The sequence below is a fragment of the Sitophilus oryzae genome, unplaced genomic scaffold (genome assembly GCF_002938485.1).
Source record: "Sitophilus oryzae breed Bouriz unplaced genomic scaffold, Soryzae_2.0 scaffold_1181_pilon_pilon, whole genome shotgun sequence".
NCBI classification, from domain to species: Eukaryota; Metazoa; Arthropoda; class Insecta; order Coleoptera; family Curculionidae; genus Sitophilus; species Sitophilus oryzae.
The window spans coordinates 2,013,221-2,040,709 of NW_022145817.1; the positions used below are offsets into that span (position 1 = coordinate 2,013,221).

Below are 27,489 nucleotides of genomic sequence, written 5' to 3' on the forward strand. Positions count from 1 at the left end.
GGTCAGCCACCGGATCCACACCTTTACCAATATTCCTATTCTGTACAACAAATCTATCCATCCAAATAAATATTATTTATAATTTTGTATCCAACTGTATGAGTTCTTTATACACAACCCTCACAAAATTCAAGAGTCAAAAGTGGAATATGTAACCATAGATTAAATGAATCAGGTAAAATATGGGTAACATCCTTGATACCTTCCGGGCATAGATTGGGGATGATTGGGGTAATATCAAAGATATAGCCAGGATATAGCCCTGGGTAATATTTGAACCCATTTGAACCACATTTGATAGCCGTAGCGAGTTCAAGCTTGTGGAGGGTAGATGGCGCTAACTGAAATAATACTTATATAAAAGATTTCTTGAGTATATTCATTTAAAAAACTTCGTATAGAGGCCGCCGCTTTAAATAATTCTTTGTTTTCAGTGATTTTCAGGAACAAAATTTTCAGTGTTTCAGTATCAACAGCATAAATGGTGCCGTAGTTTTTTTTGCGTAGCAGTAATGAAAAGCAATCGTTGGGGATTAGGCAAGTAATTATACAATATTTATAGTTTTACCAAAATATATCCTGGTTTGGTTTTAAGGCAAATCAATTTAATTTATTTTAAATATTGATTGTAACATTTTCCAATTTATTCTTCTTTATATTTATGTAAACAATGATTTTTTAGGGTCATATTTGATAAATTGATTTTTTATTTTGTACTTTAGAGTGTGTAATGCCATTATATTCCTATTTTCAGCGCGTTTGTAAAAATAGCGATTAAATAAAATCATAATTTAAAAAGGAAAAAATAACAAATTCGTAATAAAAAATGGCTTGAATATTTTTTCATAAAATTTATAAACAATATATTGAATGTCAATTTACCTTACTTAGTGTCACAGTATTTAACAGCTCTAATTTCCACTTGATTTAAACGCTTTTGGTTTGTTTTCAAAATTGTATGTTTTGTGAAGAGGAAATTGCTTTATTTTCCAACTTGAGGTAAGTGTTTACCTACGTACTTCTATGATATTTTTCTTTTTAATTCAAACACGAATAAGATGAAACACTAATTATATAGATGTGCCTAATACTTAAATTTTAACTTTTTAATTTTTCGCTCCATGCCTGACTTATTCCGCGTTTTATTAGTTAAGATATGAGGGACGTGGTTAAAATTAAATATTTTTTTAATTCTAATTGTCTATTATTTTCACACATACAAACTATGTATGTTTTATAATCTATGGATCTAATTTTTTAATATTTTCTTGAATATAAACATAAATTTAAATACAAATAACAGACAAGATTTTTATGGAATTTTACTCACAGGAAAATCCAAGGGAAAATCACAGTATACAAAATTGATTTACAGATTATTAACTGGACGGTTACTTATTGGGGAACAGAATGGCAACACTGCCTACAAACCAAATGAGAACTAAGCTAGCTGCCGACTCGTCCCGTCGCGTCGCGTCGTCTCTCGACGAGCGGGCTGAGGTTGCCATATTTCAACCATAAAGCTCTTGCCGCAAGTAATAAACAAATTAACAACCTGTATGTATGTACTAATGCATTATTAGGTCATACAAGCGCGGTTTTAGGGGATGCCCAAATCGTATTTTTAATCATATCTAATTTTTTTTCAAATGGAACAAGGGTGGCTCATTAGCATATTTGAAAAAGGCATTTTTTTACGAATAATTTCATACTAAGTGTGTGGTATTTCGAGTCAAATGTTCGTTCTGAAACGCATGTTATAATTTAAAATAAACCATATGCGAAAATGTCAAAAGTTGACATATGATATGTCATTCTATTGAAGATGTCATTTTCTATCTAATGAAAATGAAGTAGAAATATAACGAGGGTGCCATTTAAAAATCAAAAGTTGTCATTTCCTGTGAAGCAAGTGACCAAAAACAATTGAATACGCCAATTAATCCTAATTTATGTGATATACTAACATACCTACCAAATCTCGTTTTTTTATCTGAAAAAAATAAAAAAGTTACAAGGGTGTAATTTCTCATAATTTTTAACACAGAAAAACTGTCCATAAATTCGCATCTCCACACTATACAGGGTCCGGCAATAGTGCGTCGGGCATCTGTAGCACCTAGAAGATAAAACTTGAAAATAGTGTTTAAGTGCAAACCTAAAGTATGTTCTAGAATGTGTTTCGGGAAAATATTTTAACCTCTATAGAGTTGCTCAAAAAAGTGGGAGTGGATCGGAATGATTTTTTTTAATGGAACACCCTGTATATTATTGGATTTTTGGCTTCCATTTCAGACCACTTTACATAATCCTACGATATATGAGTAAATATATTTAGATAGTTTCAGTTTGGTTTCAGAGATATTAAATAAATAAAAAATATATATATTTTTCGGCTTTTCTTAAAATAAATATTAAAAATACAAGATCTGTCCTGAAATCAAAACAATATTAGGTATTTAGTTTAGATAGTCTGTACTTACTTTGCTATAAATATGGTAATCGTAAATCATACAAGATGTTCAAAATTCTACGCCAAACTTTTTAAAATATAAAATAATTTTTCTTGGTTTTTTTAAATGGAACACCCTGTATATTATTTTTTTGATAGATGGAGAATTAAAAAATGAACATTTTTATATTTAGAGTATTTCGAAATTTTTAATGGTTTCGCAGATATTTGCGGTTTTATGTTTCATATAGAATTTTCCACAGTAAAGTTTTATCGAAGCCACCCAATAATTTTTCTCTTTAAAATACGAGAGAGTCTATATGAAATAATACTACGTGTATCTGCGGATCCATTAAAAGTTCTGAAATACTTTAAATACAAGAAATGTTCATTTTTTAATTCTCCATCTAATGAAAAAATAATATACAGGGCGTTCCATTAAAAAAAAACAAAGAAAGAAAAATTATTTTATATTTTAGAAAGTTTGGCGTACAATTCTAAATATCCTGTATGATTTAATATTGCTTTATTTATAGCAAAATCAGTTTACACAATCTAAAGTAAATAGGTACCTAATATAATTTTGATTTCAAGACAGTTCTTGCATGTATTTTTAATATTTTTTTTAAGAAAGGCTGAAACATATACATATATTTTTTATTTATTTATTAATATCTCTGAAACTATACAAAAATATTTACTGATAACCTAGGATTATGTAAAGTGATCTGAAGGGAAGCTAAAAATGCAATAATATACAGGGTATTCCAGTAAAAAAAATCCCGATCTACTCACACTTTTTTGAGCCATCCTCTAGAAGTTAAAATATTTTCCTGAAATACATCCCCGTACATGCTTTAGGTTTACACTTAAACAAAATTTCCAAGTTTTTATTCTAGGAGCTACAGATGCCCGACGCACTATTGCCGGACCCTGTATTTATAAATAACGAATTAACCCACTTCACATTAATTCTGCTTTTATTGTGTTTATTCAAATTACATACCTGCATGAAATAATTTTGTTCCAGCCTCAATATTCGAAACCTATTAAAGGCTATCGGCAAATCATGTTGTTAATTCATGATTACAATATTTAAATCGATTATCCAGGAATAGATTTCTATTATTCCCGAAAAATATTTACTATGTATTTCCAATTTAGCCACATACTACCTATACAATGTATTGTGAAATTATACAAAACGCTTATTTAAGATGCTTTAGTATGTCTATATTATTTTTTGTAAATTTACTTATGTTTTTTCAGTGTAGGCAAAACGACAGTTTTTTTTTGTAAAACTGAACGTAAGTTCTCTAGACACTCTTCCATCTTAATTCACTTTAAGTAAAACGGACCGTTTTTTGTGTACAGGGTGGGTCGAAATTGGTCTGTTTTAACAGAGAAAACCTATTTCCTGACTAGATAGAGCAAAACCGACATAGATGTCATGGGCTCGATTTCTGAGAAACGTCTAATGGCGTAAACCGTCTGTTGATATTTGCATTGCTGACTGAGATATGGGGTCTTTTTTAATTTTTTACCATTTGGAAAATTGCCCATAACTTTTGTATTTCGCGGAATGATAAAATTCTGTAAAAACGTTCTCAAGGCACTTTTTTAAGCACACTTCACTGGCGTAGTCAGTTTTTTCTATACTTGCTTTTTTGTCAGAAATAATAAAAAATATAATTTTTTAAATAGAAATTGGTTGGCTATCAATTTAAAAAAATGCTGGCGTTTATCCCTTTCCAACGATATAAAGTTATGTGTATTTATTTCTAAAAATGAGAGAAATATTACGTTTTTTATCTTTGTGTCGAAGCGTACCTTGATTTTGTGTTGACCTATTATTATAGTTGTCTGATTATTTTTTATCACAATTTAATATTCTATATTATTATTTATCTGCATAATTAAAGACTCTTGAAAAGATAAATCAACATTCTATATTACTATTAGCATTTGCTATTAAAACGTCAGGGTTACAACTGCACTATTAAATGGAGAATTTAGAGAGAATTGGATTGGAACAAAGGGCTCTATATCTTGGCCCCCATTTCTAGGCCTGCTAGGTCCTGTAATTTAACTCCTTTCAACATTTTTATGGGGGAAATTAAAAGACCTTATCTATAAGGGAGGCACCAATGGGACGAGAGAAGAATTCCAGAAGAATACTAGGCAAGCTTTTGGACTTATTACACTAGTTCGCGTAATAAATCGTTGTAGCTCTGTGCGAAAAAGATGTTTATTGTGTATTCAACAAGGAGATGCTCAGTTTGAAAATCTTTGATGATTTTTTTTAGAAAACTATATTCGCCACACAAAAAATACATTTTTTAGTCTTGTTCTTTGTTTATTGTATCGATTTCAATTGTAATTACTAAAACTAATATAGAATGTTAATTTACATTTCCAAAAGTTTTTAATTATGCAGATAAACAATAATATTGAATATTATATTGTGATAAAAAATAATTAGGCACATAGGTCAACACAAAATCAAGGCCCGCTTCGGTATAAAGATAAAAAACCTAATATTTCTCTCGTTTTTAGAAATAGATACCCTTAACTTTATATCATTGAAAAGGGTTAAACGCCAGCACTTTTTTAAGTTTACAGCCAACTATGATTTCCATTTAAAAAATTATATTTTTCATTATTTGTGACAAAAAGAGCAAGCATAGAAAAAAACTGACTACGCCACTGGATTGTGCTTAAAAAAGTGCCCTAAGAACGTTTTTACAGAATTTTATTACTCCGCAAAATAAAAAAGTTATGAGCAATTTTCAAAATAGTAAAAAATTCAAAAATACCCCGTATCTCGGTTGGCGGTGAAAATATCAACAGGCGGTTTACGCCACTAAACGTGTCTCAGAAATCGAGCCCATCTATATCCGTATGTAATACCGATATAGATGGGCTCGATTTCTAATAATAATAATAATACTAATATACCAATTTCGACCACCCAAAAAGCTTTTACTTGATACGTTTTGATTGAACAGGAAAGACTGACAGGTAAAATGTTACGTGTAGACGGAGCTTTAATATCTACAAAAAGAAAACTTTTAATCTTTCAATAAAGAAACAAATTGCATTTATTTTTTTACCACATAAAGTATAAATGTACTAATTAGTAAAGCAAATAAAATTGAACAGATAAACATAAACTGTTTAAAATTTTCTGCACATACACTGAACATCACACGCACTTACAGCCATCTCCACTGCAAAAGTGGACAGTTTCATGCGAATAAAATGAGCACAAAGTGGGCCACGACTTGAACCTTTTTCGCCAACCCAGTCTTGCTGTCGACTTTTCAACTAACTGTTGCAGTTTTGTACTAGCAAGACAGCAACTGTTTTATGCCAATTCATGCACGTCAGTTAAGCCAGTGATTGTTTATTTACATCGTTGTAATTACGATTAAATCGCGATGGCATTGGATATAGTTAAAAATTCGCCTAGGAAAAAGTACGCCGCTAAAGTTATTTGCTCGAAGAAACGTAAGTTATTTTGATAATGTTTTTATTCTTTATACTACCTATTAGGTTTTTGGTTTGGGAATTTCATTTTTTACATAATGTTGGTGCAGTTGTAACGCACGTTTTGAGAATATTTTTATCAACATACAGGGTGATTAAAACATATTTTCTAACTAAAGTTGTATATTTTTAAATGGAATACTATATATTTTTAGCCTCGTTTTTAGCCGACCATACCAATAGGTATGGTAGGCTATTAAGATCGGCAAAAAAAGTTTTTTTTTTTAATTTCACTCAAAATGAGTTATTTGGGTCATAAATGACCTAAATACAAAATATTTTCATGGTGTCTGTCTGTCTGTCCGTAACACGATAACTCAAAAACCGCTAAACCGATTTTAACCAAATTTGGCACAAAAATACTGTGGCACCCGAGAATCTGGCCATTAGTTTTTGGTGGGGGTGAGAGGTTGGTAAGGGGGTATGGGAGGGAGTTAGAAATTTTAAAAAATCGTAACTCCAAAATTACAGTAGCTAGCGAAACGCGGTTTTCAATATAAGATTAGGAATCAAACATCAAAATCAGTCAAAGTCGCAGTTTTTGAGATAAAAAAAATTGGAAAAATTCCTTTACTTTGAAACTAAAAGAACTGCCTACCAACTTTTTATTAACATATTTTAGTATGGGCGGCTGTACGTGTCTCCCGGCGTCAATTTTTTTAGCTCAGTTGATTTGCCACTAAATTTTTGTTCCAAATGTCATATACTATAGCGAGTGGTTTTTTGAAATATAATCGTTTCTAAACTAAATTTACCCCTATTTAAAGCCCTGTTAAAATTCTAAATTCGAAGAATGTTTTACAACAAGAACAGGAAGCACTGTATAATGTGTCTTCTTCAAAATTCGGTCTACCAAAATTTGCAATTTTGTTTCATATATACAGGGCGAGTCAGAACTAAATGTTGTACTTTTATCCAGTATTCTAAATGGAACTGGCGGTATTTTGTGTCATAATCGAACTAAGCACTTCTTATACCTAAAATCGATATCTAATGAGAAAATTGTAATTTTTTGAAAATATAAGACAAGATCTGACATTCACTCATCCACTAGTAGGCGTTTATTATTAATAGTGGCATAACTATATCTACTACAATGGGGACTATCTGTTACATAATAATTAATATTACGTCTGTTTACTAATCCATTACTTTTAAAGGTAGCTTCATCGGAAAATAAGATATTACAGTTCATACCAAATAGTCGCGTGATTATAAGCTTGACCGGCACAGCGTTGCCCACTTTTACATATTTTCTTTAAATCAAAATATTTTAGGAAACAAAAATAAATTAATTATAAATATATAAACAGTTATTATTTATATCAACAAACCAAACCAAACAGCACTTAAGGGACATAAAGGTCCATTACTACCACTGTCTCGTTCAAATTATTGTAATAAAGTTGCGATAAGTTTTTTGCAACGGCTATTAAGCTATCTTGGACACTTAAACTTGGACACTAAAAGAGGTTCTAAAAAGAACAATATTCGACTGCAAGGTTTATTGCTAGTAAACTTTAGTAGTATTTTTAGGCTTAAAGGCTTATTTTTAGGCTTATGAACTAGTATTTTTAGGCTTAAAGTATCACAAGACTATTTATTTAAACCAAAAACTCGTAATTCAAAACTAAAGTGTCAAAACGAAGGACAAATCTCAGGAAACAAATAAATAAATGCGGCAACTTGACATTTTTTACAGCAGAGCTACCACCTGAGTCCCCAGCGCGAAATTTAAATTCCAGTTAGTCAGCACGGCGCCGAATATGTCCATGGTTGGCAACAATGAATTTAAAAATCACGCCCTCGATTACGTAACTTAAACTTTAATTGATATGAAATATAGTTAAATTCCCCAATCTTCATTAACTGTGTTAAGCATATGCATTCCGAAATTCATTCCATTGATAAAGTCATTTAGATCGTGATGTAGGTAGTTCCAATCTTAGATTAAGAATAAAAAGTTCCAATTGATAAAGACGATATACAGATTGTTAACTGGACGGTTACTTATTGGGGAACAGAATGGCAACACTGCCTACATTCCAAATGAGTACTAAGCTAACAGCGCTTTCAGATGGAGCGGACCGTCCGTCGTGTTTTTTCAAGATAGCTATCTGACGAACTCCGTCGGACGGAGTTCGTCCTACGCGCCCATGTGAAATTGTTCATATAAACTTATGGTACTTGCTCGAAGTAGCGGACGGTCCGTCGCGGATTCTATGAAGACTACTCTGAGAAACGTCCATTTGAGCCAATATTTCTCGAGTAGAAGCATTACGATTTTCTTCTAATAATAATAATACATTCAGCTTACTCTTTTCCTTAATAAAGCATCTGACATTTTTTGAAGTGAAACTTTTTTACGTGCCCTGGGAATAAAAATTCAAGGCCGTGACACACAAGCTACGGCGAGACGAAGAGTGGTAAGGACAACTTATATATATATATATATATATATATATATATATATATATATATATATATATATATATATATATATATATATAATATATATAATCGAGGGCCTTCTACCCGAAGGTGTAGGCTTCTAGTAGCTACTTTCCATAAATAAAATTTTACCACTTCTTCTTGTCCAGGGCCATGCTTGCTGCTTCGGCGCAGCCGATCCCTCTAGTTTTAAGTAATTTTGCAACATTTTGATCCCAAGTAGTTGCAGGTCTACCCTTTTTCCTTTTTTCTTGCCTTTTTGCCTCCCATACTCTTCTTACTGGTCTCTCTTTGTTGAGTCTTTTCAAATGTCCGTACCACCTCAACTGGCAGTTTTCGATAGTTGTTAGTACTGGCTGGACTTTCAGCTACTCTCTAATATGGGAATTGCGTAGTTTATTCATCCTCGTAATCCCTAGCACTTTTCGTAGGTATTTCATTTCTACTGCTTGTATTAAGCTTTTTTGTCTCTTGGTGAGAACCCAACTCTCACTACCGAATGTTAATATTGGTACGAATACTGAATTAAACACGCTGATTTTGGTCTTCAATGATACCTCTTTTTTACCTAGAAATGTGTAGATGTCTCTCGTCTGGTTTCTTTCATTACATCATCCATAACTAAATTGAATAAAATTGGGCTTAGGACACCTCCCTGTCTAACACCTTCACGAATTGAAAACTCTTCTGAATGCATATTATCGGTCCTTACATAGCTTCTAGTGTCGGAATAAAAACTGATTATTGCTCTTCTTAAGTTTTGGTCAATGTTTTTATTTATTAGGGTTTTCTGAACTTCAGATCTTGGAAGTCTGTCAAAGGCTTTTTCAAGATCAAGAAAGGCTTGGTAAACTTGGACATTTGTATTTCTAATTTTTTCCGTTATTTGTTTAATTGTAAATATATGATCTTGTATACTACGGCCCTTCCTAAATCCACTCTGCGATTCCTCAAGTTGGTTGTCAATTTGATTTACGAGTTTTGCTTCCAGTATTCGCTCATAAACTTTAGAGGCAATGCTAAGAAGTGAGATTCCTCGATAATTATTACAATCCCTTTTATTACCCTTTTTAAAAATTGGTACGATGACCCCTATTTTCCAATCATTTGGGATTTTTCCTTCGTTCCACGCTAAAGTACAAATCTTTGTTAGTATTTCTTCTCCCTTTTCTCCCATGTTTTTCAGCATTTCTGCGGTGATGCCGTCATGTCCCGCCGCCTTTCCTTTTTTAAGTTTCTGTATGGTGCAATGGACGTCCTCTAACTCTATCATATCTTCCTCTTGAGATGTGGCCCTACTTTCCACGACAAAATTTTTCTGATCACTCTGCCCTTCAAAAAGATCCTCAAAATATTGTTTCCATCTCTTAATAATGTCTTCTTCATTCATTAGTAATATTCCATTCTTATCGTTTATTTGTTTCATCTGTGTTATTGCATCGAAGATTTTTAAGGACTTTGTAAAATAGCTTTTTATTTGCGTGGAAATCGTGTTCAATTTTTAGACCGAATTCTTCCAATGACTTTTTCTTTGATAATATTACAAGTTGCTTCACTCTTTCTCTATGTTTCTTATATACTTCATATTTATCCATGTTTCTGCCACATAAATAGTTTTTCCATGCCGCTTTTTTCATTTTAATTTCATGTTTGATGTCGTCATTCCACCAAGCGGTTTGTCTTTTGCTTTTGTTAATTTTCGTTGTTCCACAGATTTCTTTCCCTGCTTTTAATAGTATAAATTTAAAATTTTCCCACATTATTTCTAGATTTTGTTCCTCATTGACTGGTTGAGTTTCAATTAGCTCTTGTATTCTTTTCCTGTAACTCACGGCAGTATTCCTGTTGTTCAATCTATACGACCTGACTACTTCTCTTGTTACGCTGCTCCGTGGTCTCTCTATTTGATCTGGTTTTTGAAAGCCTAGTTTGGTTTTTGCTAAGACCAGGTAGTGATCGCTGTTTATTTCGGGGCCTCTTTTAACTCGTACGTCTTTTATATATCGCCTTAATCGTTTACATACTAATACGTAGTCAATTATGGATTTTTCATTTCGACTTTTAACTTCTCTCGTGTACTGATGGATTTCTTTGTGTCTGAAAAAGGTGTTCATGATTAATAAATCATTCTGTATACAGAACTCTATAATTCTAGTCCCGTTGTTATTTCTTATAGCCTCTCCATTTTTTCCTACGACATCGCCGCTTTCATAATCCTGAATACCAACTCTTCCATTTAGATCCCCCAGAACAATAATATCTCCGTTTAAGCTGTCTACAACTTCCGTAACTTCATCCCATAACTTGTCTTTTACTTCAGCTTTTTCATCTTCATTTGGGCCATACAGTATTAATATGTGTATCGTGTTCTTGTCTTCAAGCCTTAATTGTACCATAATGATTCTTTCTGATATAGTATCCCATTTAGTTACAAATTTAGCTAAGGTACTTTTTATAATGCACTCAACTCCGGCCTGTGCCCTTTTCTCATTCTGGACCCCACTCAAAATCATTATATGTCCATTTTGTAATTCAACTGTTTGTTTTCCTTTCTTTTTAGTTTCAGTTATAGCTAGTATGTCTAGGTCAATGTTTTCAAATTCTTTAATTAGTTCGCCCTCTTTGTCATGTATCGACCGAATGTTCCATGTACCAAATGTTAGCCCTTTTCCATTTAAGTTTCCTTTCAATGTCCGTTTAATGCCAAGTTCCATGTCCGATAATCCTGCTCCGTGTAATCCATTGGTTAGTTCTAGTTTTTTGAAGTTCGTGTAATCTTTCTCAGTTGTTCTCCAAATTTATCATTTTCCGGTGATCTCATATCGGGTTTTCTCTTCTTGTCGGCGTTATTATATTGGCTAGTTGACTCCCTATTTATTATGTTGCTTGCATCATATACCTTATCGTTTATAATTAGTTTGTTGTATCTAAGTTGTGCTTTTTCGCCCTTTTTCCATGCTTCTTTCATTTCGGACACCAGAATTTTTCTTTCTTCTTGTATTTCCTTTGGGTAATCCTCATCAATCCATATGTTTGATCCTCTTAATCCTTTAGTTTTTCCTAGTATTTCGAATTTCTTATTTGTAGTTGTAAGTTGTAGTAATATTGGTCTCGGTTTACCTGGGATTTGTTTGCCTATTCTTCTTACCTGGTCTACATCAAATTCTGGTTTCATAGGCACTCCCAAGGATTCACAAATTTTAATTGTCTTGTGTTTGGTTAGTTCGAAGTCCTCTTTTTTATCTTCCATAATACCTTTAAAAATCAGATTTTTCTTTCTAATCGCCCTTTCCAAATTGGCAATCTTTATTCCTTGCGCTTTAATTTCTGTCTTTATCGCCGCATTTTCTAGCTTAGTATCTCTCAGCTCCTTTATAACATCGGATAGTTTACCATCCATTACTTGCATATTTTCTCTAATAAAATCGAACATTTCTTTTATTTCGTTCATATCGGATTGTTTATGTTTTTGCTCCATATTATTTTCCTTTTAATTATAGGGATTGCGAAAAGAACAGACTCTCCTCAACGGATCGGAAGTCCCTTGCTCTTATCAATCCCAAATATCCTGTTCTCAGCACAAGCTGGCAACAGCACAAACAATTTTAACGAGAAACCGCTAAATACCTCAATTCTCTTATCAGTTAGATTTAGATTCCTGAAATGTCTTTATACGTTTTTACTACTATTTAAATTTAATTCTAGATTTTTTACCTCAGCATCGAATTGTAAACATGTAATTTCACTATACAAATAAAAAGTTCAAATTATTTTTCACTACAACTCGCGATATACGGGAAAATTGCAGATCAAGAATAATTTACGATATTTCCCAAACAATCAGGACATCAATCAGGAGGTAAGGACAACTTACGGCTTATAAATACGTAGTGACTAATGACCCGACGTGTATTTGAGAGTAGTCCACGTGTTTATCAAAAATATTGATATTTTGCAATATACAAATTTTGTGAAAGTGAATCAAATTATATTTTTATTTATTAGATACTATAGACAACTCTACATAATTACTATACAATACAGACGGTCATTTTAATACAAATTTTGTGAAAGTCAATCAAATTATTTATTAATTATTAATTTATTATTGTTTCAACATTTCAAACTACACTTTTTCAAATATGTTATTCAAATCCTTCAATTTAACAACTGTTAGTAAGAAGTTTCACTTCAAATATGCGCACGTAGTGAACACACAATTTTTTTGTTATTTGAAATGTTTTTTTTTGAGTTTGAATTAATTTCAACATTGATTCAAGGAAAGAAGAAAATACATCTTTTTTATAATCCACATTACCCGTACTATCAAACCTACGTTTTAATTTCTTGAATACGGATACTTGTGGTGCCCTTCTTCTTCTTCCTTAGTGCCGTCTCTTTCATGAAGGTTGGCGATCACATTGGCAAAATCTTCACGATTCTCGGCGTTCCTTATGAGTTCTTCAAAAGTTAGGTGAGTCCAATTTCTGATGTTCCTCAATTAAGATTTCCAGTTTCTTCATGCCGAGACCTCTTTTTCCTTCAATTTTACCCTCAACTATTAATTGTAAGACGTGGTATTTTTTATTTCTCAATATATGCCCTAAGTAGGTACGATGTTTTTTCTTATTTTTATTATATTGAGCAATTGAGCAAACTTAAATATAGATATATTTGATGATAAATTCTTGCTAAAAAATATTTTCAGCTGCTACAATCATATTTATTAATTTCTAACGTTCAAAAAGTAACACTGAGTTTATTCGAAGGTTTTTCTACTTTGCTGTAGATGGGTATGATAGTTTTAATGATGAACACCAATAATTATTGAAACGTCGAAAGTCAGATCAGGTCTTATATTTTCAAAAAAAAACACAATTTTCTTATCAAATATCGATTTTGGGTTCAGGAACTGAATAAGAAAACAAAAAGACTAAACAAAATCTTGTTCGATTATGATACAAAGTACAGAGTAATCGATTTAAAATAAAGGAGAAAAATACAACATTTGGTTTTGACTCACCTTGTATATATCAAACAAGACTGCAAATTATGGTAGACCGAATTTTGAAGAAGACACTATTAGACTATTATACAGTCCTTGTTAAAAAAAAATAAAATTCTTTGAACTTAGAATTTTAAAAGGGCTTTAGATAAGCAGTGATAAATTTAGTTTTAAAACGGTTATATTTCAAAAACCACTAGCCAGTTAAAAAAATATATAGTATTCTATTTAAAAATATACAACTTTGTTTTTTTTATTTGAACAACCCTGTATACTGACAATAATATTTTCAAAATATGCGTTATCATTGCCCCCATATTATGTAAAAAATTTAAACTTTTTTACGAAAATTTCTTGTGAAAATTTTAACGTCCAATCAAATGCTTGTTTGTTGTTATGTTACCATGCAAATATTTTTTAAAAACTCTGAAAAATTTTGAAAGGAAGGAGTATAATATAAATGTCCAGGATGGTTATTAATTAGGATGGTATACCGGGTGCGTCTCAAAAGTGGCTCACCCCTATAACTTTTTATTTTTTCAGATAAAAAAATGAGATTTGGTATGTTATAGTCTGTCCAACGAGAAGATCCTTGACAGTGATAGATGTGTCTGTATTTTAATTTCAAAGTAGTTTATTTTATTTTACAAAGAAATAAGTTGGTACAACTGGAACGCATAGCACGAAATGAATATATGTCACAGAATATATGTATTTAAAATTTTTAGTGTGTTCTGTGTTTAAAATTTGACTGACAAGAAGTAATTTCAAAATATTGTGAAAAAAACTGTATAAAACTGAAAAAATGTAATCGAGTTATTTTATTTAATAAAAACGGTATGTGTTAATACAAAACAAACAAAAACAAGACACCACATACCAAAAAATATAAAAAAGAACTATTTCTTACTTTCAAGCTTTATGAAACTTCCCGCATTTATGATTATATTTATCAATATAACTTATGTACAAATACAAATTTGTAATATTCCGCAGGAATAAATAAAACAACATAAATAAAACAAACTGTTTTATTAATAATAACACTTACCAAATTTTATACCTTAAAAGTTGATTAATTAACTTTAATCTTAATTTTTTTAAACCAGTACCTTTTGACATTATTTTTCTGCAGTACTAAAATCCATTATTTACCTATCGTGTGATGTCGATATTTTACAGCTACTCCAGTTTTTAGTATGGGTTTAGTATAGTTCTACCATATTCGAGATGCACTTATCTACGACGAGATGGTATACGAACTTTATTGATAGTAACTTTATTGGTGTATCTGTATAAGACTTTCTGCCTGGGCAGCGACTATTAACCATAAACTGTGCTCTGGGTTCCACAGTTAATTTTTACTCGATTTTTCCTCCGCTTGGCTGCAAAAGACACAAAACACACGTAATAACACGAATCAAAATGCATCATCTTCCAAAACGCAGGGTATTTGACAAAAGTTGTCACAACTAAAGGCGAGTTCATACGCATCGGCGTCCGTTTGTCGTTCATCGTTCCGTCAAACCAATAAAATTGAAATACGATCTGTCATTTTTGAAATAAACCAATAAAACTGATTAAAAACAACAAGTGACGACGCATGACGAATTTATATTTAAACCCATCCATAGTTAACTTAAAAATTATTAGAAACTTTTTTTTATTAAAATAAATAGATTGGTATGGGACGTCATCTGTTTTTCTTCTGTCATCGTCTGTCGAAATCTTACCTGAGAAAAAAAAACAGAGTATAGTATGTGACATAAATTAGGATTACTTGACGTATTCAATTGTTTTTGGTCACTTCCTGTTTTACCGGACATGACTACAACTTTTTATTTCTAAATAGCACCCTCGATGTTTTTTTACTTTATTGAATAGAAAGTGACCCTCTGGATAGAATGACGTATTACATGTCAACTTTTGACATTTTTGCATATAGTTTATTTGATATTGTATGCGCTTCATAGCGACATTTTGACTCGAAATACCAAGTGTGTGATACCAAATTATTCGTAAAAAATGCTTTTACCAAATATGGTAATGAGCACCCTCGTTCCATTTGAAAAAATTGAGATATAATTAAAAATACGATTTGAGCATCTTTTAACCGGCCAGGATAAGATATTAAAAACATTAGACGATAAAAATTTATTTTTCCAAGGCTTCTTGATTAAAAATTAGTGTTCTTAACACAGTCATGGTAGGTACTCTAGACTGAAATTTAAAATACAATTTTGTTTTAGGCAAAAATGTCAAAAGTTGACATATGATATGTCATTTTATTCAGAGTGTCGTCTTCTATCGAATAAAGTAGAAATATACCGAGGGTGCCATTTAAAAATCAAAACTTGTAGTAATCTTCGGTTTAACAGGAAGTGACCAAGAACAATTGAATATGTCAATCAATCCTAATTTATGGCATATACTAATACTATCGTTTTTTATCTAAAAAAATTAAAGTTATAGGGGTGAGCCACTTTCGAGACGCACCCGGGCCACCTGGTATAATATGGTTGATTGTTCAACCCAAAATGGAGAACTGGATTCGTACGGAAACCTTTAATATTTATTTAGTTTGTCATTGGAAAAGTACCAAATTAAAATGTTCCGTTAATTGGCCACTTTGAAACAGTTAGATAATTTGGGCCCATAAATTTGCAATAAGTAAGCCAGGTTTTTTTCCAACTCTCTATTTCGCCATTAAGCACCTCCGAATGCGAAATGCGCATTTCATATATTAATGTTTGTTTTTGGCAGGTATCTAATTTTTACTTTTCATATTTGTCCATGCGAATTTTTGGATCTCAAATGCATATTTCATAAATTAATATTTGTTTTCAGTTGGTATGCAGTTTTTAATTTTTGTATTTATACACCTGAAATAACATTCATGTGCTATAATAAATCTATTTACATGTCTCCGATTTTCAATTACAAAGATAGCATAGATCATAGGGAACCGTATGCTAATTAATTTTTAAATTATTACTTTGCTTACTGTGTTTATGGAAATTTACTGCTGAAAAAGTTATATACAGGGTGGTCCGAACTGTATTCCGGAAACTCCGACAGCATATTCTGCAGGTCAAAATAAGTATTTTTTTTGGCAAAGAATGGACAACTTTTTGTAAAGTATACAAAACTCTAAAGGTCTGTATACATTATCATACACGTATCGCTTCCGAATCATAACGTTTTGATTTCGAAAAAATATTATTTAGTGGAGTAACTGGGGATATCAAAGAAACAGGGAGATCAGAAAAAATAATAATACATTCAGATGCAACAAAAACGCAACAGAGAAATTTTTGGTCAAACTTAAAATGTTATATTTTTCTTATTTTTAGCCCTATTGGCATGAATTTTTTAGCAAACTGTACATAATTATATCAACTTTAATTCGTAAATTATTTTTTTTGTAATCTTTAGTAATTGGCATATTATACAGGGTTAATCGAAGGGTTATTTTTTATCCTAACTTTAAAACACCCTGTGCAATAATTTCGTGTGTAAATTTTTCTAAAATATAATTTTTCGGTAAGAACCATGTCTCCTGAAATTAATATTTGTTTTCAGTTGGTATGCAGTTTTTAATTTTTGTATTTATACACCTGAAATAACATTCATGTGCTATAATAAATCTATTTACATGTCTCCGATTTTCAATTACAAAGATAGCATAGATCATAGGGAACCGTATGCTAATTAATTTTTAAATTATTACTTTCCTTACTGTGTTTATGGAAATTTACTGCTGAAAAAGTTATATACAGGGTGGTCCGAACTGTATTCCGGAAACTCCGACAGCATATTCTGCAGGTCAAAATAAGTAAAAAAGTTCATATAAATGTATGTCCTAAAATGCTTAGTTTCGGATATATAGGGTGTAGAAGTTTCATTTTTATTTCGATTTTTTCCAAATAATTTCTGCAGTAACGTCAATATTTGGATGAAAATTGATATCTGGGTGTTTTTTGACATGAAAAATTTGATTTTGATGTCAATATGACTCCCACTAGTAGAAGGCGCCACCTACATATTTTTTAACTGGTTGAAGAGTAATAACTTTTCGTCCGTACCTGTATAACACTATTGAGTAAAAAAATATACATTTACGACGTTTTTTAAAAATGTCTCTTGGTAAAAATCGCTACGAGTATTGGTTTTCTAGATATTTGGAATCGAAATTATCAATACCTGTCATCATTGACATAAACTAAACATGCGTTGACTAAATAGTTATTAGACTGATATCATAAATTTGAAAGTTTTTGTGTCAAAAGTTCAACAGCAACTGTTTTATCATCATTTTTTTGCAGAAAAAATTATGATTAATTTAAAAAAATAAAAATTTCCCAAATTTATTATTTCAGTGAAATAATTATCTACTCAACGTGTTTATTTTTCGTCAATAATGACATCTATCAAAGCATCTATTAACTATTTCCATTCTAAAATATCTTGAGAACGGTTGCTCGTAGCGATTTTTACCAAGAGACATTTTTTACGTAAAAAGTCTCGGAAATGTATATTTTTTCACTCAGTAGTATTATACAGGTACGGACGAAAAGTTATTACTCTTCAAAACATTTAAAACACATATAGGTGGCGCCTTTTACAAATAGGAGTCACATTGACATCAAAATCAAATTTCGCATGTCAAAACCTCCCAAACACCAATTTTTATCCAAATATTGACGTTACTCCAGAAATTATTTGGAAAAAATCGAAATAAAAATGAAACTTCTACACCGAAACTAAGCATTTTAGGACATACATTTATACGAAATTTTTTACTTATTTTTATCTGCAGAATATGCTGTCACAGTTTCCGTATACAGTTCGGACTACCCTGTATATTAAAAGGAAGAATTCATTTAACTTAAAAATTTTGTTATAAACATAAACAGATTGTTTTCTAATCAAAACGAAGCAAAAACTCTATTCTGAAAAAGTAACTAAACATAATTTTCTATATTTGGAAACATTCAATAGAAAAACGAGCGGCCACGAGGAGCACGTGCCGGTATTGTGGGGTTTCAACAAAAACAAAATAAATTTAAAATTTGTTATTTAATTCAATAAAGAAATTAGGGTTACTTTTGAAACATAAAAATTTATTCAAAAAAATACAAATTGGCAATAGATATTTTTTTTGGCAAAGAATGGACAACTTTTTGTAAAGTATACAAAACTCTAAAGGTCTGTATACATTATCATACACGTATCGCTTCCGAATCATAACGTTTTGATTTCGAAAAATATTATTTAGTGGAGTAACTGGGGATATCAAAGAAACAGGGAGATCAGAAAAAATAATAATACATTCAGATGCAACATAAACGCAACAGAGAAATTTTTGGTCAAACTTAAAATGTTATATTTTTCTTATTTTTAGCCCTATTGGCATGAATTTTTTAGCAAACTGTACATAATTATATCAACTTTAATTCGTAAATTATTTTTTTTGTAATCTTTAGTAATTGGCATATTATACAGGGTTAATCGAAGGGTTATTTTTTATCCTAACTTTAAAACACCCTGTGCAATAATTTCGTGTGTAAATTTTTCTAAAATATAATTTTTCGGTAAGAACCATGTCTCCTGAGCATTTTATTTTTTGGATCACGTCAATGCATGCTTTGGTTAATTTTTAAGAGCGAAATGAACTGATCACGACCAATTTGCAATTTTTGCAGTTATCATTACTTTTGATGTAATTTTTTAAAAACTCGAGATGGTTTTGGTGACTATTGTCGCAACATCATATTACGCTGCATCGGATACTCTAAACTAAATTAAAAAAAAAACGTTAAAGACTAACGATACAGTCCTTGTTTTAATAAACATTAATAACAATAACAGAACTAACGATATTAAGGAAGACATCTGTAATACTGAAGTACTTATACAGGGTGTTTCAAAACAAATGCGAAAAACTTCAGGGGATGATTCCTTGTTAAAAATAAAGGGTAGTTTGCTTTATAAACGTTGGGTCAAAAGTCAACCATTAGGGAGATATCGCGGTACAAAGATGGCGGAAAAATAATGTTTTTATTTATTATCTTGAAAACGAAAAGAGATAGACTAATGAAATTTTACGGAAGCATTACTGTTATGAAAACACACTTTCTGGTAATTTTTTCACTTTTTAAAATGAGTGGAAGGGTTGAAATAAAACCCCTATCATTCCTGTTAATGAAATTTAAAGAAAAATCTTATCAAACACATGTAAATTAATTTTGATAGTTTAGTTTATTTAGAAAACTTTTTATCTCTTGTGTTTTTTTGATAAAACTCACCGATTTGAAAATAAAAAATAAAATGTAAAGCATTACATGTCAGGACAAAAACATTTTTAGATAAAGAATCTAGTGGGCAGCTGTAATTTTTTAGGAAAAATCTAGTCGGGCGCTGTCACTTTTAGGATATTTCTAATATTGTTTTATTTGACATTACCCTACTGCAATACGTTATTATCTAGATTATTATTATTATTATTATCACTAGATTCTTAATCTAAAAATATTTTTAGTCCTGACATGTAATGCTTTACATTTTATTTTTTTAATTTCAAATCGGTGAGTTTTATAAAAAAATACAAGAGATAAAAAAGTTTCTAAACAAACTAAACTATCCAAATTAATTTTTTTGCATGTGTTTGATAAGATTTTTCTTTAAATTTCGTTAACAAGAATGATAGGGGTAGTTTATTTCAACCCCTTCCACTCATTTTAAAAAAGTGAAAAAATTACCAGAAAGTGTGTTTTCATAACAGTAATGCTTCCATAAAATTTCATTAGTCTATCTCTTTTTGTTTTCAAGATAAAAAATAAGAACATTATTTTTCCCCCATCTTTGTACCGCGATATCTCGCCCTAATGGTTGACTTTTGACCCAACGTTTATGAAGCAAACTACCCTTTATTTTGAACAAGGAATCACCCCCTGAAGTTTTTCGCATTTGTTTTGAAACACCCTGTATAAACAGAAAAAGTCTCTCCTGGCTGCTATAACTGGCTGTACACGTTTGTTCATAATGTCATTGAGGCTGCATATACCATATTGCGTTATGTTTGCCCATTCTTCTTTAAGGATCAAGCGAAGTTCATTTAATGAAGCTGGTAACGCTTCGCGACCTCTAACCCTCCTGCCAAGCATTTTAGTTCAGTCATTGGGGATTTTTGCTTGGAAAAAAGTCCGGAAGTTTTGCAACTTTGCAGGTTTACAGGTTTTGGGGTCCCTAACTAAAATCCATAAAATGCACATTTCCAGACTTGCTGCCGGCCATCTTGCCAAGATGGCGCCCAAAATCGGTATTTTGTAAATATCTCGAAAACTATGCGTTTTTCGCGAGAATTTGAGGAGAGCAAAATTAAAGAGAATAAAATTTCCTATAAAAAGGTTTTATGAAAATTTTCGCTCAAGTCAACCGTTTAGGCACAAAATCACTGGAAATTTTACAATTTCGCGTAAAATATGATATATTATGTATAGTCGATTTTCCGAAATCGAATGTCGATTAGGGTTCATTAAAACAAGTTTTAGTTTAGTTTCTTCAATTTTGTCATAAAACAGTGGCGTATCATTAATTTACTCATTAATTTATGAATAATTAATTTTAATTATTGAAAATGTGTACTTGTTTCCACACCACCCAAGAGGTAAAGTGCATGGCGCGTTTATTTTAACGTGGTCTCCCCGAACGCCTACTCTACTAGATAAATTAAAAACTTTAACTTATCTGCACAAGTCCGACGGATCTGGCTCATTGATGTCAAAGTCGATCGTGTCTGCTGTGCTGGGCTCATCAGGGTGGTCTCTCAATACGTCCATCTTCAGTCGCAAGAGGGATATCTACAGGCAAGTCCAACTCCTCTTCATCGGATTCGTCGAATGATACTTCAGTGACGTTGTCACAGGATTTCCCATTGCAGTATGCACAAATCATTGAACATTTTAATCCTGCTTTTCTGCATCAGCAGGCTTTACCATAGTTTTGCATTTACAGGATAAAAATGCCAATAGGAATTTTGGAGCTGGATCTTTCAACGTTGTGACTGGAGTAATGCCTGTTATTGTTTTCTTCTAACCCCATTCTTCGGCATCTTTGGTACAACCAGACCAATGCTGAACCTGGCGGTAAGTTCGCAATGAATGCTGTCTAGCACGACAATTAATTATTCATAAATTAATGAGCGAATTAATGTTACGCCACTGTTTCATGACAAAATTGAAGAAACTAAACTAAAACTAGTTTTAGTGAACCCTAATCGACATTCGATTTCGGAAAATCGAATATATTATGTATATCATACTTTATGCAAAATTGTAAAAATTCCAGGGATTTTGTGCCTAAACGGTTGACTTTAGCGAAAATTTTTATATAACCTTTTTTATAGAAAATTAATTCTCTTTAATTTTGCTCTCTTCAAATTTTTGCGAAAAACGCATAGTTTTCGAGATATTTACAAAATACCGATTTTGAGCGCCATCTTGGCAAGATGGCGGCGCCGGCGGCAAGTTTGGAAATGTGCATTTTATGGATTTTAGTTAGGGACCCCAAAACCTATAAGCCTGCAAAGTTTCAAAACTTCCGGACTTTTTTCCAAGCAGGATCCTTTTTTGATCCCCAATGACTGAACTATTTCCCAAACGTCGAACATGATGGGCAGTTCATAGTAGATAGTAATATATAGTTCACAATAATCACCAAACCTGCCTTGTCATATCGAAAAAAAACTTCAATAATAAATTATAATTGAAAAAATTGCAAATTGTTGGTGGCAAAATTGTTCATTTCGCACTTAACAATTAACCAAGGCATATATTGACATGATCCAAAAGAACAAAATGCTCAGAAGAGATGATTCTGATCCTAAAATTATATTTCAGGAAAATTTACACACGAAATTATTGCACAGGGTGTGTCAAAGTTAGGGTAAAAAAACAACCTCTCGATTAGCCCTGTATAATATGCCAAATACTAAACTTTATAAAAAAACTGAGTTTACAAATTAAAGTTGATATAATTATACAGGGTGTCCCAGAAATAAGTGCAAGTATTTTAAGGGGTGGTAGATCTCGATAAAAGTAACATATTTTCTATTTATCGTTTTTCAAATAAGTCCAAAATAACGAATTTTACTTACATTTTGCAAAAATCTAATCGTTTAACTACAATACTCAGTGTCGTATGTGGTGAACAACCCTGTATATTTGCGGGAAATCGAAAAGTTTATTACTTTTTAGTAAAGTATTGGAATTGATTTCAATCTCGACGCCATCCATAGTTTTACATTGACAAAAAAAATAAAATTAAAATCCTGTTGATATTGATTTTTCATTTTATTAATTTTTTATCCATCTATAGAATAACTCGATGTCTTTGTCTAAGATTACAGTCTAATAATTTGCAGCATACAGCTCGTATTCTCGGGCGAAAATGCGCGAAATGGTCGAATTTCCGATAAAAATAAAATTCATTTTCGCATCAAATATTCCTCAATATCGAGAGATTTAAAGGAGTCCTTGGCATTTTTTGCATTTTGCTTGTTATTCTGCATGATATTAACACTGAAAACCTGGCAATTTTTTTGAAACCAGTTAATGAGTTGGAACTTTATTTTTCAAACGAATTTCAATGCTGTCACTTCCACTTGCATTTTTTATATGCAAATCAATTATTTTAAATCTCGATACGAACTCAGTAAAATGGATTTTTTCACTGACTTTATTTTATTTTTTATGCAAATTTCAGTTCAAATTTCAACTTGAAAAATGTTTAATTCATGATTCTACCAATGCTTATTCACGATCATCTTTTGGTCAATCGTACACATGTTTTGTTCTTTATCCCAAAAACTATTAGAGATGGGTATAGGTCAGTATAATAAAAAAAGTTATGAGATATGAAAATACCGTATGATCGAATAAAAACGGAGTCAGCGATGGCTATGAAATGAAGATCGCTGTCATTTTATATGTAAATTTATATAGGAAATACCATCGATCGTCATTTCCAAGCCAACTGGACGCCGTTTTTATTCGATCATACGGTAGTTTCCAAAAATGTAATAATATACTGGGTGTTCCATTTAAAACAAAAAGATGCTACTACTTTTCAAATGATGCGCCAACATTGTAACGCTGAAACTATTTTAGAAAGATGGATCAGGTGCCTTTATGTAAAAATCCCAATTTTCAAAAAAAATTATATCACCGGTTCTCAACAAACGTTTAACGTGCCATCGCATCGCCGTGAATCACCCTATATATTTGCAGGAAATCGAAAAGTTTATCAGTTTATTTTTAGTGAAGTATTGGAATTGATTTCAATCTCGGACGCCATCCATACTTTTTCATTGACAAAAAAATAAAATTAAAATCCAGTTGATATTGATTTTTCATTTTATTAATTTTTTATCCATCTATAGAATTATAACTTCGACGTCTTTGTCTAAGATTACAGTCTAATAATTTGCAGCATACCACTCGTATTCTCGGGCGGAAATGCGCGAAATGGTCGAATTTCCGATAAAAATAAAATTCATTTTCGCATCAAATATTCCTCAATATCGAGAGATTTAATAAAGGAGTCCTTGGCATTTTTTGCATTTTGCTTGTTATTCTGCATGATATTAACACTGAAAACCTGGCAATTTTTTTGAAACCAGTTAATGAGTTCGAACTTTATTTTTCAAACGAATTTCAATGCTGTCACTTCCACTTGCATTTTTTATATGCAAATCAATTATTTTAAATCTTGATAGGAACTCAGTAAAATGGATTTTCCCACTGATTTTTTTTCATTTTTCATGAAAAAGTTTAAAGCTCATAGGAACATAGTAATTCTGAAGACCAAAATCAAAATTGAATTTATCCATTAAGTTAAATAAAAATTTTTTTTTAAAAGTAAAATAAAAATTTTTAGTTTAAAAAAAAATTAAAGTAATTTCGACTTGGAGCCCTCAGAAATGAAGCTGAGAACATTTGCAGAAACATATTTATATAATATATGTATAGGTTTATTTTACACATTCATATACAGAATTTTTACTCGTTCTTATTTGATATTTTGATACACCTCTTTATTGTTTCCTTTCTCTATCAATCATAGAAAATATTATTTTTAAAACAAATACATCTTCTATATTCTTTGTAGAATGTAGGTCATAAATATACAAATAAATACATAGAAACGCTGACAAAGACAATGCATACAAAGGTTTTAAGTGAAACGTGACATATGTATAATTATCTAGTAAGTTATAAAAACTATATAACAATTAATTACTATAGTTTGTCATGTAGGTATATAGATTTTTGTTCTAGCAAGTAGTTTGTTTTTAGTTTGCTTTTATTATTTTTCTTTAAATGTAACCATGTTTTTATTTAGAAACAAAGTTTTAAAAATGAGATCTTGCTAGAAAAATGCGTTTTTAAAGAAGCCTTTAACTGTTCTTAAAATTGTGGAGGATGAAAAAATCATTAGATTGAAAACAGTGAAAACACATTACGGTCAGTATTAATGTCCCTGAGGATATCGATTTTCGATTTAGAGACATTTAATCTAAAAATTCAATAATCTAAATTTACACATGTACAGTATTACTATTACCGTAAAAATGATTATAGAATTCTGTATTACAAACACTTTCGATAGTTTTTTATGAATTTGTACAGGGTGTCCCACTAAGAATAGCTCTCGGCTGTATCTCGGAAAGTATTAGTCGTAGAGCTTGCGGAAAACATATTTATAACTAAAGTGGCTATGAGAAATTGCTGGAAATTATTTTTAAGTTTGTAGAACGGCCGCTAGACGGCGCAACTGCTATAAAAATAAGAAAATTGAGTTTTTACTACAACACAACTTTATGGTGGACACTGTATACAGGGTTGTTCACTACATACGACACGGAGTATTGTAGCTGAACGATTAGATTTTTACAAATTGTAAGTTTTGGGTTCGTTGAAGGATTATTAGAGCTACAATTTAAAAATATTTTTACAAGATACAGAGTGTTCCAACTAAGTAAAAACTATTAGAGTTGTATTTTTTTAAATGGAACTCCCTGTATATTATTCTATTTTTAGATTCTACGATTAAAATAAAGGTAAATTTGATTAAGGTTCATCATACTTAAACCTTACCGTTTTTGAAATATTTTCAATTTTATGAAATTGCAGTAAAAATTTTTCAAGGCTTCATTTCTCCAAGGGTATCAAAGTTTTTAATACTAAATATTTACTGAAGATTATTTATTGACCAGATATTGTGTTGCAATAATAAAAAAAATACTACCTTATACAGAGTGTTCAAAAATGTATATTAAATAATTACTAGCTATAAATTACTAGCTATATATTTTGCGCGAATCAGATGTACAATGTAATTGTCTATCAAATTTTATTATACAATTTTTTACCTGTCTCTTCAAGTTTTTGTAGAAAATGCATTTTCTTATAATTTAGACCTCATTTCTCACTATACCCATGGAATATTGACATTTTAGATTATTTTTAAAGATGTAACAAATTTTCCAAGAGGAATTGTTAATTATTATTATATTGATTTCTGAGCCAAATCCACATTTATTTAGAATACTTTATTAATTAAAACAATTTAAAAGTATGTAATTAACTAATTTTTGGTCGGAAATAATGGTGGTAATTTAATTCGTATACTCTTTTATAAAGATTTAAATAGTTTTTTTGGTATACGCAATAGGCTTGCAATATTTACCACCTGTATATTTTGTGCATATATGTTGCTTAAAAAAAATCTGAAATGTCAATATTCCATGGGTATAGTGATAAATGAGGTCTAAATTATAAGAAAATGCATTTTCTACGAAAAGTTGCAGAGATAGGTAAAAAATGGTATAATAAAATTTGATAGACAATTAAATTGTGCATATGATTCACGTAAAATTCTTTAAGTCATTTAACTTAAGCACGTTATTGCCGTTTTAAAACTAGTAATTATTTAATAAATTTTTGTATATATAAAAACAATCAAAATTTTATTATTGCAGCATCAATAAATAATCTTCAATGCTAACTAGTATTCACTGATACTATAGGCAACTGTCATTTTACTGCAATTTCTTAATTGAAATATTTCAAACAGCAGGTGATAGGCTATTCAATCGTAGAATCAATAACATAATATACAGGTTGTTCCATTAAAAATACCTTCTGGAATATTGTTACTTATTTGGGACACTCTGTATCTTGTAAAATATTTTAAGTGCCAGCTGTGATCAGCTTCGGCGAACTAAAACACAATTGTAAAAAATCAATCGTTGCTTACAATGCTCCGATGATCGTATGAACCCTGTATAATGTTTATTATATTTAATTTAAATTTAATTATATTTTCAATGAAATGCAAAATAATGTGTTTATCGAAAACTGGTTGTATCTCTTTTTACTTAATGCGTTTTAGCTCAAACTAAAACTAAAATATTATAGGTATTAGTGTATAAATAATAACAAAAAAAAATGTTGACAAAATGGTGAATGCAGCAAAAAATTTTCAAATAATATTTTAAAAAATGTTGACAAAATGGTGAATACGCCAAAAAAATATTTCGCCTGAGGCGCAATTTCAGAAATTAACTCTTCACTTAATTTTATACCCATGAGCCGCCATTGTATTTTAATTATTTATTTCTATATAAAAAGTGAGCTTACCAAACAAAAAATCTGTGTTAGTAAAACATTGTTTTGACGGAAATTAATATAAATTTAATTAATATAGACATTCCCTGCAAACGTATAAGTGAGTTACATTAGTCTACACATCATTGGCATATTGATTTCGTTAGACCAGATAGAGTGCTTTTCAAATTCAGTTAAATTCAGTTATACTGTAGCTATCATATAGACTTAAAATAAAATAAAATTTCATTTTGAATTTATGGTAGCCATATTTTGCATGCTTTTCAAATTAAATTTCTAGCTGAAGTTGGTTGCAATAAAATTACATATCAATAATTATTATATTATTAATATGCTATATT

At 30.8% G+C, this 27,489-nt stretch overlaps 1 protein-coding gene across 4 annotated transcripts in view; it reads left to right on the forward strand.

The window, feature by feature from the left end:
* The first annotated feature begins 438 nt into the window (after positions 1 to 438).
* LOC115891484 (fatty acid hydroxylase domain-containing protein 2) overlaps positions 439 to 27,489 on the forward strand; it is an 80,045-nt gene continuing 52,994 nt past the window's right edge. The window contains exon 1 of one of the 4 annotated variants that reach the window (XM_030911937.1): positions 439 to 537. In XM_030911937.1, coding sequence (XP_030767797.1) covers positions 513 to 537 — 25 coding nt within the window. In that variant the 5' untranslated portion in view covers positions 439 to 512. Of the gene's footprint in view, positions 538 to 863; positions 1,000 to 5,712; positions 5,963 to 12,163; positions 12,312 to 27,489 lie in introns of those variants that run through there. The other 3 variants (XM_030911938.1, XM_030911936.1, XM_030911940.1) reach the window with 3 other exon arrangements.